Here is a 16,579-nt window from a genome sequence, read left to right as displayed (position 1 = left end):
TTAATTTACTTTAATTTAATAAAAAATGCAGAATAATTATATAGTTTTTTACCATTATTCATTTTCATTCTAACTTGTTTTTTAAAAGACACACATTTCCAAAACACGGGATTACTTGTCCAAATCACATGAAAAATGCTACAAATAAAAACCAATCAAACTACTTGCCGACTCTGCACTGTTTGGGCTGCCATTGCCTAAGTTTATTTTCGTTGTGGAGCAGCACAATAAATGGAAAACATGAACAAAATATGTGACGTGACCTAGCTTCCATGTGACTCGGTCACGTGAATACCTAGAAATGTCGGCCATGTAACATCTCTAACGTATTTCCCGAGAACTTAATGTAATTGAAGTTTTAAGGCTGCTACACGAGTAATTTTACAATTTATTTATTGTTTTTTACAAAAGTTAATAGTCAATCAGTTTTGTTTTAGGATATTGCAGTATTACCGGAAACAACAAATTTAACAAACTATAGTCCACAAACTCTTCGGAGTCCGAAAAGTTCTCGGGAAATACATCAGAGACATCACGTGGCCGACCTTTCTAGGTAGTCACGTAATAGAGTGATGTCGAAGCCGGGTCACGTAACACATTTTGTGCACGTCCCTCATACACCGAGCTGCTCCACCACGAAAATAAACTTAAGCAATGGCAGCCCAAACGGTGCAGAGTCGGCAACTAGTCCTATTGGCTTTTGTTTATAGCATTTTTCATACGAGTCGGCACAAATAATTCTGTGTGCTTTGGAAACGTCTATCAAGTATGCACATTTTAGAATAGGATAAATAGAATAGGTTAGGTTAGAACGTGCAACCCCACTGTTTCAGAGACGAGCCGCCATGTTCGCTACCATAGGTAACATTAACCAATAATTGACTCAAAAAACATTTAAGCTTACCTTCTATGACAATTTTTATTTACACACCATTCTAGAAAAGATATAAAAGAATATAATAAAAATTGCATGAAAGTTAGATACATTCCAAAAGGTTTAAATTCTTCTAACTGAAAAATCAATTCCTGAAACAAAGCCTTTATGTAGACGACATTAATCAAAGTAATCCATTTAATAACTCCACTCACCTGCAAATAACCATAGATAATAAAAAATACAAAAAGAAGGAAAGAACAAATGAGAATTTTTACAGAATTTGATAAATGATCTATCTTGAAACAGAACAGAACTGTAATTGAATAAGCATCTTTAGTATCTACAGGATGTGTTTTGATGATTTTTTCTTCGTTATAATTCCTGTCCGCTTTTAATGCACTCATTTCGACTGTTTAAATTTCAATTTCTTGCCCACGATTACAACGTGTTTCTGGAAATCGCGTATAGAACTGATGTGGCAATACTAAAGATTAACATCGTAATAAATATTAACTTATCCGCTGTTGTTGTTGTTGTTATGGTCGATTGATTGGTTGGAGGATGCTTTACAAAACACTGTACAGTAAAGAATACCACGTGAGCCTACCATGCGTGAAATATAGAACACCACCCGGAGACGGAAATGGGTAGTGGCTTTATCAAAACTTCCTTTTGTTTTTTGAGACTTTAATTTGTTTTATTAATTAAATAATAATTTCATAAATTACGAAGTTAATATTTATAATTAATAAATTTTAATTATTTTTACGAATTTATTTTAGCAAAAAGTTCGATTCATACTTAACACACTGAAGTATTTTTTATTCAATTGGTAATTTAACTTGAATTAAATAAATATAGACATTATTAAGTCTTATGCTATTATAAAATATTTAAATATATAATACAAATAGTTTTAGACTTTATAGTAAATAATTTAGAAAAAAATAAATAAATAAATAAAGTAGCTTATGTCTATGTCGGCCGGATATTTCAAAACAAACACGAATTGCGAGCAAAAACATTTTACTACCGTAATCTTTATAATAATTTGCAAAAGTTAAGCTATTGTATATTATAAACTTTGCTAATTGGTCAACACTGCTCATGACGTCATTCGCAAAACGTCATCGACGACAACAATTAAATTTCAGCTTCATCTGTGATTGTTACCGAATCAACAATACAAACGCCATTGTTGTTGGTCTGAATCCAAACTCCATTTTCGTATCGCCGGCACTTTCCAAGAAAAATACCAATTTTTTTTCTTGTTTTAGAAAAAATAACGGAAGAAAAAAGCCGAGAATTTGCAGAATAATCTAGGGAAAAGGGAAAGACAGAAACGCCGTATTTCAGTAAAGGAAACAGAACTCAAATGAAACATTTGGAAGTCGTCATTAGCCAACTCACAACAAATTATTATAGAAGGAATCCATTTTAAACGAATTCGTATTACGGGTAAATCACTTTATTTAATATAAGTGTTATGAAAATTATCGAAATATTTTCGTACGTTTCCTCAAGGGAACAAAATTCCATTATTGGATTTCCCCGATTAAATTTGAAACTGCGTCTTCTTATTTACTTTGTTTCTTCAGCACGAATCTTAATCAATTGCACTTCATTGTGCCGAAGAAACAAAATAAATTTCCCTTATGAAATTCCCTTATCTCCGGATTCCATTTCGGGTTCTCCGGAGTGGTAGGCTGTCACCTTTACGGTTCGACCATCTGGCTGTCTACGTGAAGAGTTCGAGGATACGGTTTAATTCTATAAAAACGTACTAATAGACTAATAGTCTTTGGTGAAACCAGAGCGGTTGAGACATCAACCTATGGCTCTCAAGACCGGGTATCGCATCCGGGTGGGCTAAGAAACTCGAAAATTTTTGTGGGTAAATCGGATATATCGGGCCGTGTTTCTTACCATTCGGCCGAACCTGCGATGGCCTAGAGTCCAAGACAAAAGGTCCTTATAAGCTAGGTTCTCGTCCTTCGTGTAACAAAATAATTTTCGTTCCGAACGAGCTGCATAGCAAACCGTACCTTTAGTCACCGCTTTTTACATAATTCATAAAATAAACGTTCGGTAACCCGTACTAAGTATTAGGCCTGTCACTTCATTTATTTACTATACTTATTTCAAACACGATGCGGGTAATACAACAGTATTCTTACCATAAAGGATTATTACAAGTTTAATATAATATTGCAATACATTCCAAAGATTTTTATATTTTAAATGTGTTCTTAATTGTTACATTCGGGAAAAAACTTATCAATGTTCCATAGATTTTAAAAAAATAAAGATAACGTGTAGAACAGGTTGAAAACGTTCGTTAAAGTGAATAAATAATTCTCAGTGACGTAATGTGTTGCTGTGAAAATTAAGAAGCCTCTTGCCAGGAATAAACTGATTAATTAACTACAACATTACATAAACAAAATTGATAAAAAAAACAATTAAATATTTAAAAATTTTAAATCATAAAGAGAAGTATCCAGGAAAAAACAAAGAAGTGTAACCGCCATACTTAAAAGCAAAACACAAAAATTTAATTTCTACGTCAATCCAATGGATAGTTTCCCAACATGGAAAACTATCGATTAATCGATATCGATCGGCACAAAACACACTTATACAGCGTAAAACCACCATCTGTGAGCTAACCAAGAAATCTAAATACAAAATAAATCAAAATTAGCTAAAAAATAATTTCATTTTCTCAATAAAAAAGCAGAGGTTACAATTTGTGACATTTACCAATGGGGCCCAATCATTTTTTAACATATATAACAGACAGACCAAAACCACTTTTATTCAAAGAAACCCCATGTAACTGTCACGTCATGCGCATTTTGCAACGTATCACCTTCTCAGCATGGAATAAATATAGGTAAACTTACTGCATGCTTCGCAAGGTATGCAAATACCACTGCAATAACACTGCAAAACATTTAACTTGCATTAAGAGGAAATTTTCTCGTTTTTCTTTTTTTATGACATTTTCCAAAATAATTTTCATTAAAAATAAACTTCAGTAAGTAAGTTGTTATTTTTCATTTATAGGAAATCAAAAATAGAATTATTCCTGATCAACTGAAACATATTTATAGCAGACCCGAGTCAGCCCGTAGGGGTGAAGAAGGAAGATCGATAGCCCGACAGGGCGAAGAAAGAAGATCCGAGTCAGCCCGTAGGGGCGAAGAAGGAAGATCGATAGCCTGACAGGGCGAAGAAGAAGATCCGAGTCAGCCCGTAGGGGTGAAGAAGGAAGATCGATAGACCGCCCGGAAGAACGAAGAAGGAAGATCGATAGCCCGACAGGGCGAAGAAAGAAGATCCGAGTCAGCCCGTAGGGGCGAAGAAGGAAGATCGATAGACCGCCCGGAAAACGAAGAAAGAAGCTCCGAGTCAGCCCGTAGGGGCGAAGAAGGAAGATCGATAGCCCGACAGAGCGAAGAAAGAAGATCCGAGTCAGCCCATAGGGGCGAAGAAGGAAGATCGATAGCCTGACAGGGCGAAGAAAGAAGATCCGAGTCAGCCCATAGGGGCGAAGAAGGAAGATCGATAGCCCGACAGGGCGAAGAAAGAAGATCCGAGTCAGCCCGTAGGGGCGAAGAAGGAAGATCGATAGACCGCCCGACAGAACGAAGAAGGAAGATCCGAGTCAGCCCGTAGGGGCGAAGAAGGAAGATCGATAGCCCGACAGGGCGAAGAAAGAAGCTCTGAGTCAGCCCGTAGGGGTGAAGAAGGAAGATCGATAGACCGCCCGGAAGAACGAAGAAAGAAGCTCCGAGTCAGCCCGTAGGGGCGAAGAAGGAAGATCGATAGCCCGACAGGGTGAAGAAAGAAGATCCGAGTCAGCCCATAGGGGCGAAGAAGGAAGATCGATAGACCGCCCGGAAAACGAAGAAAGAAGCTCCGAGTCAGCCCGTAGGGGCGAAGAAGGACGATCGATAGTCCGCCCGGAAGAACGAAGAAGGAAGATCCGAGTCAGCCCGTAGGGGTGAAGAAGGAAGATCGATAGCCCGACAATGCGAAGAAAGAAGATCCGAGTCAGCCCATAGGGGCGAAGAAGGAAGATCGATAGCCTGACAGGGCGAAGAAAGAAGATCCGAGTCAGCCCGTAGGGGCGAAGAAGGAAGATCGATAGCCCGACAGGGCGAAGAAAGAAGATCCGAGTCAGCCCGTAGGGGCGAAGAAGGAAGATCGATAGCCCGACAGGGCGAAGAAAGAAGATCCGAGTCAGCCCGTAGGGGCGAAGAAGGAAGATCGATAGCCCGACAGGGCGAAGAAAGAAGATCCGAGTCAGCCCATAGGGGCGAAGAAGGAAGATCGATAGCCCTGACAGGGCGAAGAAAGAAGATCCGAGTCAGCCCGTAGGGGTGAAGAAGGAAGATCGATAGACCGCCCGGAAGAACGAAGAAGGAAGATCCGAGTCAGCCCGTAGGGGCGAAGAAGGAAATCCAAACTGCCGTTCTTATTTTGTTGCCCGGAGAATTGCTAACCATGCCGTTCGTTAAAAGCACGCCGTTCGTTGAAAACACGCCATCTTGTAACTACCAGTTCAAAGTAAACTTCAGAATATTAAACGGTCCTTTTCAGGGCCAAACTTTTTGGTAAAGGGTAGCCTGTCATATCAATTTTTATAAAATGTACGACATGTTCTTTCAATTAAAACAAAGTATACAAAGTTCGCAAAAAAAATGTTTGCACTATACAGACTTTTTCTCCCCTTATTAAGTAAAATTGGATTCCTAAATTTTTATTGTGTGAGATCGGGAAGTTAATTACCCAAAATTCTAAATTATTTCCACTTCTGTGATATAAAAGCTTAGACGATAAAATTCCTTAACTAAAATAATATGAAACTCCTGACCATCAACAATCTTCCACTAACCGTCAACAAGCCATTGTTCCCTCGCAGTCGGTAGTTCAACTTGCACGATAATTTACAGTTAGCATCCGAATTCGTCATTTTGTTTTGAATCCCGGGAACACCTATATCCCTAATCGCAATCCGCTATCAATCACGTGACCGAGTTTTCCATTGAAAAGCTATAAAAGACGCTTCCTTCCCCCCCTCGGGGAGTCTCTGATCGTCTCCTTAATTAAGTGCACGGCTCCTACGTCCGAAATCCTGTGTTTCTAAGTGCCATCTTCGGATAATTGACGTTCCGCCTCGCCTCCGCCATCAGGAAGATATATTGTGACCTATTGCCCCTTTCGAGTGACCATTCCAACCTAGGAAATTCACTGGGATCCGTCTCTTACGGAATTTTGCCAAGAGGTATGAAAAGATATTTGTAAACTCTCTCTCTCGATACCCCTTTTCGCGTATATGAGGGTAGAAATGTAGTTTTATTCGTTTCGATTTTAATAAATCTTGTTTTGTTATACAATGGTGTTTTTACTCGACTGTTGGCCACACCTTATCGTCGGCCCCGCTGACCTCCTCCACTCGCGTAAAGCGCGATCAACGTAACAGCCATCCTTGACAAGTGAGCGGGTCTACGACCTGTTACCGGAAGGGGAGATACGACTTCCTCTTACTTCCCTCCCGGGATCTCACAATTGTATTATTCGTTAATAAATAAAATACCAGCAAGGTAATTTAAATGTAAATAATAAAACAAATTAACGTGCTCGAAATGTATTTCTCACACGTAAAGAACCGCGTAGACCTTGACTGATGACTCGAAACAATGAACTTTTTTTTACTTAAACGTTGCGGTCATACCGAGTCAGCCCGAGAGGGCGAAGAAAGAAGATCCGAGTCGCTCGAAAGGGTGTATAATCGTTTCATACAATACAACCTTAAAGTTATTGGCATCAAAAAACAATGTTGAATGTATTAGGGAATAATAAAATTAATCTAAGTATATAAAATTTCTTTTCGTGACTGATATTTACGTATTACGATTTTTTAACAAATGTTCGGACCGTTTCAATTTCGAATTTGTTACTACATATTTGTTCGATTATAGAACGATTGCAAACGTTCTAGAAAATTGATCAAATTGAAAACATTCGATTGCATTAGAAGATTCTCAGTAATAAGGGGTATGTGTAACGCAAGTACAGTAGACCCCCTATAACGCGGTAGATACGTTCCGTGTTATATGAATTCCATGTTGCACGAGCCACTTAGATTTTACAAATGCATGAGCAGTTCACAGCCCGACACTTGTGCAGTTTAGGGGCTACGGCTGTTTGAAAGGTTTTCTTCCATAAAATTAACCGATTCTAGACTAATTTGACTCGAACATTTCCAAAACACGTATAATTTTTTGGGAATAATCCATATAAAATATGCTATAAACAAAAAATTGTAGGAATACTTAACGAGTACGCACCGTTCGAAGACGCCATTGCTTAAGCTTGTTTTCGTCGCGGAGCGGCTCGTCGAACGGCGGACGCGTTTCCTGATAAGATATTCTTTCTGCGAAAAATTCGCCAAACTTTGGAGACATCATTAATAGAAATATAATTTTTATGGCCGTTGAATAATAAATGTTTTATAGTAGGTCCACTGCTCGTTTAAACTCAACGGTTTGTGCAATGTCCACTATTGGTCCAGATTCGACCATCCTGTCGAGACACGAGTCGGCCATGACAATCTGTCTCATTTTTTAACCGTGTTATACGAGCCTTTTAGCATGTTATACGAACACGATCGCAATTTCTCCGTCGTGTTATACGAATCCGTCTTATATGAACCTGCGTTATAGGGGGTCTACTTTAATTTTCAAAACTACATAAACACAGATTTATCGTATCTCGGAATCTATATCTATACTCTATACCAGGCCTGGCCAACCCAAATTGTTTCGCGGGCCACTTTGATCACGCGTAACATTACGGTGGGCCACAATTTAGGCAAACATGCTTTTAAAAAAGTAAAACAAATACAAAATGAATAAGCTTTTATTGTTATACCAAGAGTTCGTACTCGTACTTGTGCATTATAACAATGACACATGCAAATTTTCATTTATTTAATTGTTTTGGTATACACAACGGGAAACAAAAGTTTTAATAGATATATAATATCGCTTAGCGGGCCACACAATTTAACGTGATGGGCCTCATGCGGCCCACGGGTTGGCCAGGTCTGCTCTATACTATATAAAGAGACAATGTATTTTTTGTTTGTGACCAGTAACCGTGAACACTACTGAACCAATCAATCATTACCAAATTTTAACGGTATCTTTATGATCCCGGAATGTTTACCACTAATCAAACCTAGATTTTTTATTAATTACATAAAACTGCAACGAATTTCTGTCTGTCTATTCGTCTCTCCCTTCACTAGATGGCAAGACATAAATTAGTACTTCTTGCCAAGGCATTATCGCTAAGAAGTGTATTATTGAAGTTTACTATTGTTAAGAATGACTGATCTAAACCAATAATTATATTAATTGACTTAATTGAAGAACAAGTTAACCAGATGCAACACTGAAATATTCCAAATATAGATTTGCAAGGAGGGAAGACACCCAGGATGCATGTTACAATGTGCCAATTTGGAAATACTGTAGAACCTCCATTATCCGGACCTCTATTATCCGGATTTTCGATTATCCGGATTGTTCAACATAAACAAAAATTGTACGAATTTGCTGATTTGCACTTGGCAAATTGCGACACTGTTTATGTACTACGTGATGGAATGCATGGAACAAAATTTTGAAAAGACCATTAGTAAATTCCAGTAACAGTAGAAAGTGGTATAGGAGACATTGCAGAAGCAATAGCACAAATTTCAATATGTGCCGAATGTGACGAAGATGTAACCGAGTGGTTAACACTCAGCAAGAGCCGCATGCGGCTCTTGGAGCCACATTTGCCCACGTCTGCTATACGCACTGTCAATTATTATTATTTTCGATTATCCGGATTTTTCCTTATCCAGACTACCTTCATCCCCAATTAGTCCGGATAATAGAGGTTCTACTGTAGTTCTCTGTTCGAAAAATGACAACTTGTTGCCTCACTTCTTCAAAACAAAACATGTTTTACTTCAAATTTATTTCATTTTTTTTAGCAAATATAATACAGTTCTTTTTACAGTATAAATTTATAAATATCAAAATAATTCTTATAAATTTCATTCGAGTGCTATAGGTTATTTTGGACAATATATTGTTGGCCTTTTATTTCTTTTCCGCTTATTAGGTTTATTTGAATCGCCACGAGTGGTTGTCTGGTTTTCGTCTTCGTCCAACGATAAATTTCCCACTTCGATGTTGTGTGCATAGTGTTGTAAACAATATTCCACAATGCATTTTTCTTCTTCTTCTATACATATGATAAATGCAGTACAGTGGCCATTAATTTTGCAGCTTCCCTGTAAAATTGAAAAAAATTGTATGTATTTGGTAAGATAACTTGCACGATTTTAAACAGTCTTCAGTACAAATGTGAATCTCCAAAAATAAAATTACTGTTAGGCTACACATTAAATTGAGATCTGTGATATAAATATACCTTAAATTTTGGTACATTTTAAAAAACTGTTTCTTATAAATAATACAGTTCACATATATATATATATATACCCAACTGGAAAAATGTTACAACTGTCTTACAACTTCTGATGATATTAGGGATATCCAGCACATCCCCAATGGAAGATATATTGGACATCCCGATGGCCAAGCAGCTAAGGTGGAAAAGGCATCATCCTACTACTCTCCAAGACTTGGGTTTGACAATAACAGAAAAAAAATTTGTTAGGTAGCTCTGTACAGAACAGTCTATGGCCACTGCTATTAAAATTACACAACAAACTGTCTACAGTAAATTGCAAGGCAAATAATCATTTTTTTCCATATGTCCAATACGTTGCATTCCATTGAATCATGTGCACAAAAAAGCAATTTTAAGAGTATCAAGAATATCAAAATTGGCATTGAATGAATGGGAGAATGTTCTGTTCACTGAAGAATCCAGACAATGATTCTTATCTGATTAGAAATTGGAGAGAGTGGAGAACCTAATATAGTCCCATGTACTGTACATGATAAAAATTTTTTTGTGGAGGTATCATGGTAAGGGGCAGCATTATGCTTAATTGCCACACTGAGCTCACATTTTTGTAAGGAATACCATTACTACAAGAAGGTACAGATACAAGGTTTTGAAAACCATTCAACTTTTCTGACATGCTGTGGTGCAGATTTCACTTTTATGGATGAAAATGTCTGTATGGAAGGGCTGCAGTCATCTTCACTGCACTTTCTTGACAATGATGACATTTGCCACATAGATATGGAGATTTTGCTGGCCATTCCAAGTCCCATAGAACACGTTGGGATGCTTTAAGGAAAAGATCATCATCCTATCAGCCTCTTCCAAGAACATGAGGAGTTTCAAGATACTCTTGTTTGAGAATGTACTTAGCTCTGACAGAGTCAATCAATGTTACAACCAGCATGAGACCTGCACAGCAAGTGTACATGCAAGAAAAACATTGTGTTAATCTTTTTCTGTGCAAAAACATTTATGATAATGCTTAATATTTTTTCTTGTTAATTTTGGTTTGATATAATTTAGTTTTGTTTTTCAATTGTTTTGCTGCATAAAGAATACAATGTTCTGTTTGTATGTTAAGTGTTTTGATCAATAGTTCCAGAGATTTATGGCAAACTAATGGTTATTGCTTACTTTTTGAACACAAATGTATATATATCAAACATATTTTTAACTATTTAGTGTTATTCTTTTTAAAATTTTAATGCTATTGACATTTGACATAATTATTTTCACAAAAAAAATGAACTAAGTCTTAATTATAATATGAAGTGGTCACTAAGTCCCTATGCACAAGATTAGTCTTTTTGGTCACACAAATGTAGTAGAAGGCCACTGATGTAACCAGGGAGGGAACTATGGGGTCCAAGCCTTTCCTTTAATGAAAAAGTTAATAAAAATAATGTAATTGTGGAGTTAATTACTGATATAGTGATCTATATAAGTATTAACAGCAAAAATTTATTAAAATGTGTAGCAGTTCATATTAAATTTTAACTTGGGGCTCCTAACATCTGATCTGGTTCCACTACTGTAGATGAGATTACTGTGGCTTCCTCAAGGTACAAATCTAACATGTGACAATTCACGTAGGAGACCGCAGAGAAAATTTTTCAATGCTACTTCAGACGAAGACAGAAATCTGCCATTGGAGACTACATCAACGATTTCAAATTTTCAACACGGATAAGGATATCAGAAACACTAATCAACATACATAAGGACTTTGTGTTCCACAATATTAGTAAAATCACCTGAAACTTCAAAGCTCTCTTGTTATTTCCTTTTGGCTTATAAATTCCAGTTCTGTTACAAGAAAAATAATATTTACTATAACCAGAACCTAATTTCTTCTTACTAGTCTGGAAAAATTTCGAACAACTTGCTTTTTCGACTTGATGTTTCCATTCCCAAAATTCTAATGCAAAACAGAAACAAGATAATGATATTTAATAATTAAACTTTATTTAAAAAAAAATTAGAGGAATATATTCAAATTTCTGTACGTACTTTCTAAAGATTCGAATATAATTTTTCTTGATTCGTACGAAGTAAGTTCGTGTTCGTCTCTTAAATGTTCTCTTAATTTGTAATTATATGTTGTATTAAATCCACAGTTAACTTCAGCACAATAAATAGTTCTCCTGATATCTGGGATAATTTTATGAACTTGACAATAATGTCTGCTTAAATTATCTTTCCTAGAAAATCTCTTGTTACATAAAGCGCAAGGAAAACCCTTCCTCTTCTCTTCCATGTCAACACAACCCAACGACGTCCATGAGGAACACTTCAATAAACACGCGGTTGTTTCCAGTAGCGACATCTTTCGTAAATATTTCCGATTGGGATATAAATTAATTTACATAATTTTTTTTATTTTTTTCAGTACCAATAATAATTTTTCATAATTTAAAAATTATTTTGAATGATATTTTAAATATATCTGTACCGAAATAAAATATTTACAACAATCAAATCAAATATTTAAACGGTTATGATTTCGTCTGCTATAAAATGTATCCCTCTAGTGGAGGAAACTAAACGTAAAAATTTAATTTTAATAAAATATTTCCAATAATTTCATTTATTAGCACGAAACTGACTCAGTTCTGGACGACAATGGATCATTATATGTAAACAATAAAAATGATTCGAACTTGGCTTGAAAAACACGAATTTTCGTGTGTCATACGAACCCAGATCCCTGATGCGGCCGGATGGCCGAGCGGTCAAGGTTTTTTTTTTTTTTTTAACTCTTTCCGCCCTGTGGGCACTAAGAGGGCCTCTTTTAGTAGGCCCATTATGGGTTCGGCCAGGCCCACAATGGGGCGACCGGGTGGTGAGGGACGGGGCCCGACATATCCGAACGGACCACCCCCCGAAAAATTCCTGGGGATTATTCGACCCGTTCGGATTCGATCCCGGGTCCCCCAGAGCGGTAGGCTGCCACCATTACCGCTCGGCCATCCGGCCGTCTTAGCGGTCAAAGGTTAGCAGCCTGCCGCCCTGGGGACCCGGGATCGAATCCGGACGGGTCGAAAATCCCCAGGAATTTTTCGGGGGGTAGTCGGTCCCCGTCCCTCACCACCCGGCCGCCCCATTGTGGGCCTGGCCGAACCCATAATGGGCTTGCTGTAAGAGGCCCTCTTAGTGCCCACTGGGCGGAAAGAGTTACAAAAAAAGAAAAAAAAACCCCAGATCCCTGTGTTCGAAAAATCAGATATCTGAACGACCCCGTCGTAAAATCAATCTGATAGGACATGACGTCAGCACGAATTCACGTCACTTCTTCTGATTAGTTTCTATGGGTGCGTTTACTTTTAGCTCCGATCTCGCCCCTAGCGCGCTCAGCCTGTATACTTTTTGTTAGCTACCAGTGAGCACAGCGTATACTTTTCGCACCCATGACGTCATTGCTAGCATTCCTAGCGCGCTCGGCGTGCTCGGAGAATTTACAACGTATCGGGACATTCCAATTTTCAACGCTGACTCAGCGCTAATGTCAACGTTCGTTAAAAATCGTTCCTTTTTTCAACGTTGAAGTGGCGCTGTTGTCAGCGCTGACTCAACACACTCAGCACTCAACAGATATGTTAACCGCTACTTTCCAATGAATTGTGGGTAATTGGTGCGACATTTGAATGGAATCCATCTTGCTGAGAATGGAATTATGGGAACTAAGCACTTCGTACTCCAGTTGGAACGTCGTTGATGACGTCAAATTGTTGGTTTCAACACTCGTGTTGAAAATTGGAATGTCCCGTATGTTTAGGAATCCCTTCTTCAATTCTTGGGTGCGTTCGTTAATAGCGATTGCTCCGCACCTCCTTCGCCACGGGCTGGAAGTTGCTGTTTGTACGCATTTGGGGACGACGATGAAAGAAAAATATGGTACTAATGAAAAGTACCTATCGATAGTATCGTGACAGCGGAATCTATAATTTTAAAATCTACCGCGTAACGGGTACTGAAACGAAATTATCTGAATCAATAAGGACGCCATGTTGTTTCCCCACCGCGTTCTGCAGGAATTTGTAAGCAAATTTCACGTACGCGCGAGTAATAAAAAAAACGCAGACCTTTGCCGATTCTTGTAAGAAAAGATGGCCGCTTCCAATGCTTCTCTACTTGCTTGTTTATCAATGTCTCTAAAGCCTGGACTCCACATTACCGGAATCCGCGACGTAACCGTAAAACTGAAAGCCAAACTGACGAAACTTTCAGTTTTGGAAGGTTCAGTTGGGCAGAAACAAGACTGAAAGCAAAGTTAAAAATTATTTAACTTTTCCGTTTTCGTTCCGCGCTTCTGTCGTACTGCAACCAATAAAAACGCGAGGATTTGTGACGCGTAGTCACGTGCATTCATCACATGTAGTTTGATTGTCGTAAAGGCAGAAAAGGATGAGGAAACAAATAGATTTGGAATTATTCATTGAAGAAGTTAGAAAATACGACAAAAAATGTAAATAATTCAAAGATTATTAACAATGAAATTGTTAATAAATATAGAGAAAGCAAGGCAAAATCCGTAGCGTCGTCCATGTTTGACTCTACGACAATTACAAAACTGATCAACAGATGGCGCAGTTCCACGTAACGTGCTAGTGGAGCCAAGTTAAAACGAAAACAAAACTGAAACGAAAACTCTCTATGTTTGAATTCTGTTTCTGAGTTTCTGTTTTCAGGTAATGTGGAGTCCAGGCTTAACAGATATTCAACATAACATATTTAATATTGTTCAATTTCATAATTTCCTAAGACGACAAAGCTAAAATATGATATCTGAGCAAGTGGGACATCAGTGAGCAAGAATTGCATCAAAGATTCTTGTATGTAAAAACACAGTAGAAAAAAATTACCATTATTTGAAATGGTGCAATACTCCAAGAACCTCATCTAGTAAATAATTTTGTGAGCAATCAAACCTTTCTGAGTAGAACCAAATATCGTTTTCTTATTCATTCTCCTTCAAGGAATGTAAAGTGAAATTTATATTTTATTCCACATAGTATCATCTGATCCATAGGCAAACTTCCAATTTTCGGTGGTTTTTTTATTTTTTTTGTAACTCTTTTTGCCCTGTGAGCACTAAGAGGGCCTCTTATAGCAAGCCCATTATGGGGCGGCCGGGTGGTGAGAGACGGGGACCGACATATCAGGATGCACCACCCCCCGAAAAATTCCTGGGGATATTTTGGCTCGTCCAGATTTGATCCCGGGTCCCCAGGGCAGCAGGATGCCAACCTTGACCGCTCGGCCATTCGACCACTAATTTTTGCACCAATGAGCTATTATTCCATTGATGGTCTTATACACATAAATGAAACATGATTTCATATCTGCTAAACTATATACAGGGTGGGCCAGCGAAAACGAAACGGCAGAGTGTTCGTGTTCGTCCAAGCAAATCGCTCGGACAGGTCGATTTTATTCTCGATGGGACATCTTTTGCAATAATGTTTTTGCGATTCTGAATACAACAGACAACAAAAAAATTTAAAAACTCATTTATTTTGTATTAACTAAACAAACATTTATTTCGGAAAAAAAATGTTTGTTTAGTTAATATTCAGATTTGCAAAAACTTTATTGCATAAGATGTTCCCTCGAGAATAAAATCGACCTGTCCGAGCGATTTGATTGGACGAACACGAACACTCTGCCGTTTCGTTTTCGCTGCCCACCCTGTATACAAATATTTTATTAGCATTATCTAATGAAATTTTTTAGCACATCTATGAGAAGTTAATGGCATGCCAACAATACAGAAAAGAAGAAAATTAACTCTATACAAGAATTTAAGGTGTAGTATTGATAATGTATAAAATCCATAAGATCTTCTTGTTGTTGATTTGCTACACATTATATTAATTATTATCATCATCTTCAATATTGACTTATAATTCAGAATTTGCTAATTATGTTTTAATTACATATAAGAAATAGTGTATTTGTTGCCTGTATGTTCTCTGTACACTTCTAAGCCATCTGACTGATCAAACCAAATTTTTCAGTTACTAGGATCTTGCAGAAAATATAAGCTAACTTGCAGTGCTCTAATGGAAAACAGTAGGGACCTTGCAAATTTTTTGAAGAGCTCATCTTTTACCTGATCCATGAGTAAATCTTTTTTGACCACCTGAATTCAATCTTGGATCCCCAGAGCAGTGGGCTGATGCCTTAACTACCTCGTCCATCTGACCATTATTAGAGAGAATGCTTTGTCTACGTTCCTGTTAAAACCAATTTCGGCATATACATGTTTCCCATAGATAGTTAAGAAACATGAGATGGTTGGATGGCCAAGGCAGTAAAGCCTAACATTCTGGGGACAGGCTTGAATCTGGGCAAGCAATGCCCCAGAGTTTTCCCATTTAGTTAAACTCATGTTAGATCCCATCCCTCACCCCTTGTTGGTCTCCATTGTGGGTGTGGTCAAACCCACAATGGGTATAGAGGAAAAAAAACGATGTCTACAAGGTGGAAAGAATTTAGAAAAAAGTTGCGGAATATAGGTCTCTTGGGACTTAGTTATTGTGAAGACGAAAGGAAGGCATATTTTCACATAACATTGTTTTCATTAAAAGAAAACTGGTTATAACATTGCATCCTCTTGTCTTTGTCAATTTTACAGAACCCAAAGATAACTTATCAACTAGTTTAGCATCTTAAACTAATAGTTTGTTAGCAATGACATTATTTACAAATAAATTTATTTTCCCTGGAAACAATACAAACAATAATGTTTTCCAAATAACCAACATTTGGGTAGATATAGATAATTTTACATATACAAAAAAACACCTTAAGATTTGCTACTGTAATGAAATGTACAAAATATTCTTTACAGAACTTTCAATGTAAAATCTCACTGCACTTTCTTACCAACTTAAAATTTCTTCCAATTGTGGGTCCCAAACATTGCTGGGTCTGCAGGGGTAATTGTTATGGATGAAATCCTCTGGAATCCTATAATTTCAATTTGATGCAGTGAAAATTATATAATAATGCATTAAACCTAATAAAGCCCCATTAATTATTATGCAATGCTTAAATTTTAATATTTATTTGTATTACTTTTTACCTGGGCAACACTGGCCTGCTAGTAGAATAAATATATATATATATATTCTACTAGCAGATGTATTTAGATAA

General features: G+C 37.3%; 1 protein-coding gene across 2 annotated transcripts; it reads right to left on the bottom strand.

Moving 5' to 3' along the window:
* Positions 1 to 8,893: 8,893 nt before the first annotated feature.
* Positions 8,894 to 16,332, bottom strand: LOC136986447 (uncharacterized). 2 transcript variants are annotated; one of them, XR_010882484.1, is made up of 4 exons: positions 16,310 to 16,332; positions 11,432 to 11,572; positions 11,176 to 11,339; positions 8,894 to 9,236 (listed from the first exon to the last, which is right to left on the bottom strand). XR_010882484.1 is itself a non-coding variant. In XM_067283972.1 (3 exons), the coding sequence occupies exons 1-3, from the start codon at positions 11,745 to 11,747 to the stop codon at positions 9,015 to 9,017; spliced, it is 702 nt and encodes a 233-aa protein (XP_067140073.1). In that variant the 5' UTR covers positions 11,748 to 11,796; the 3' UTR covers positions 8,894 to 9,014. The 2 variants fall into 2 exon arrangements, 1 of the variants encoding a protein (XP_067140073.1); XM_067283972.1 differs by lacking the exon at positions 16,310 to 16,332 and having other exon boundaries at positions 11,432 to 11,796.
* Positions 16,333 to 16,579: the final 247 nt, after the last annotated feature.

Source organism: Centruroides vittatus, unplaced genomic scaffold (assembly GCF_030686945.1).
Source record: "Centruroides vittatus isolate TY-2023 unplaced genomic scaffold, ASM3068694v2 scaffold_1025, whole genome shotgun sequence".
Lineage (NCBI taxonomy): Eukaryota > Metazoa > Arthropoda > Arachnida > Scorpiones > Buthidae > Centruroides > Centruroides vittatus.
Note: the sequence above shows the minus strand (reverse complement) of the source record. Positions and strands in the feature narration are given on the sequence as shown.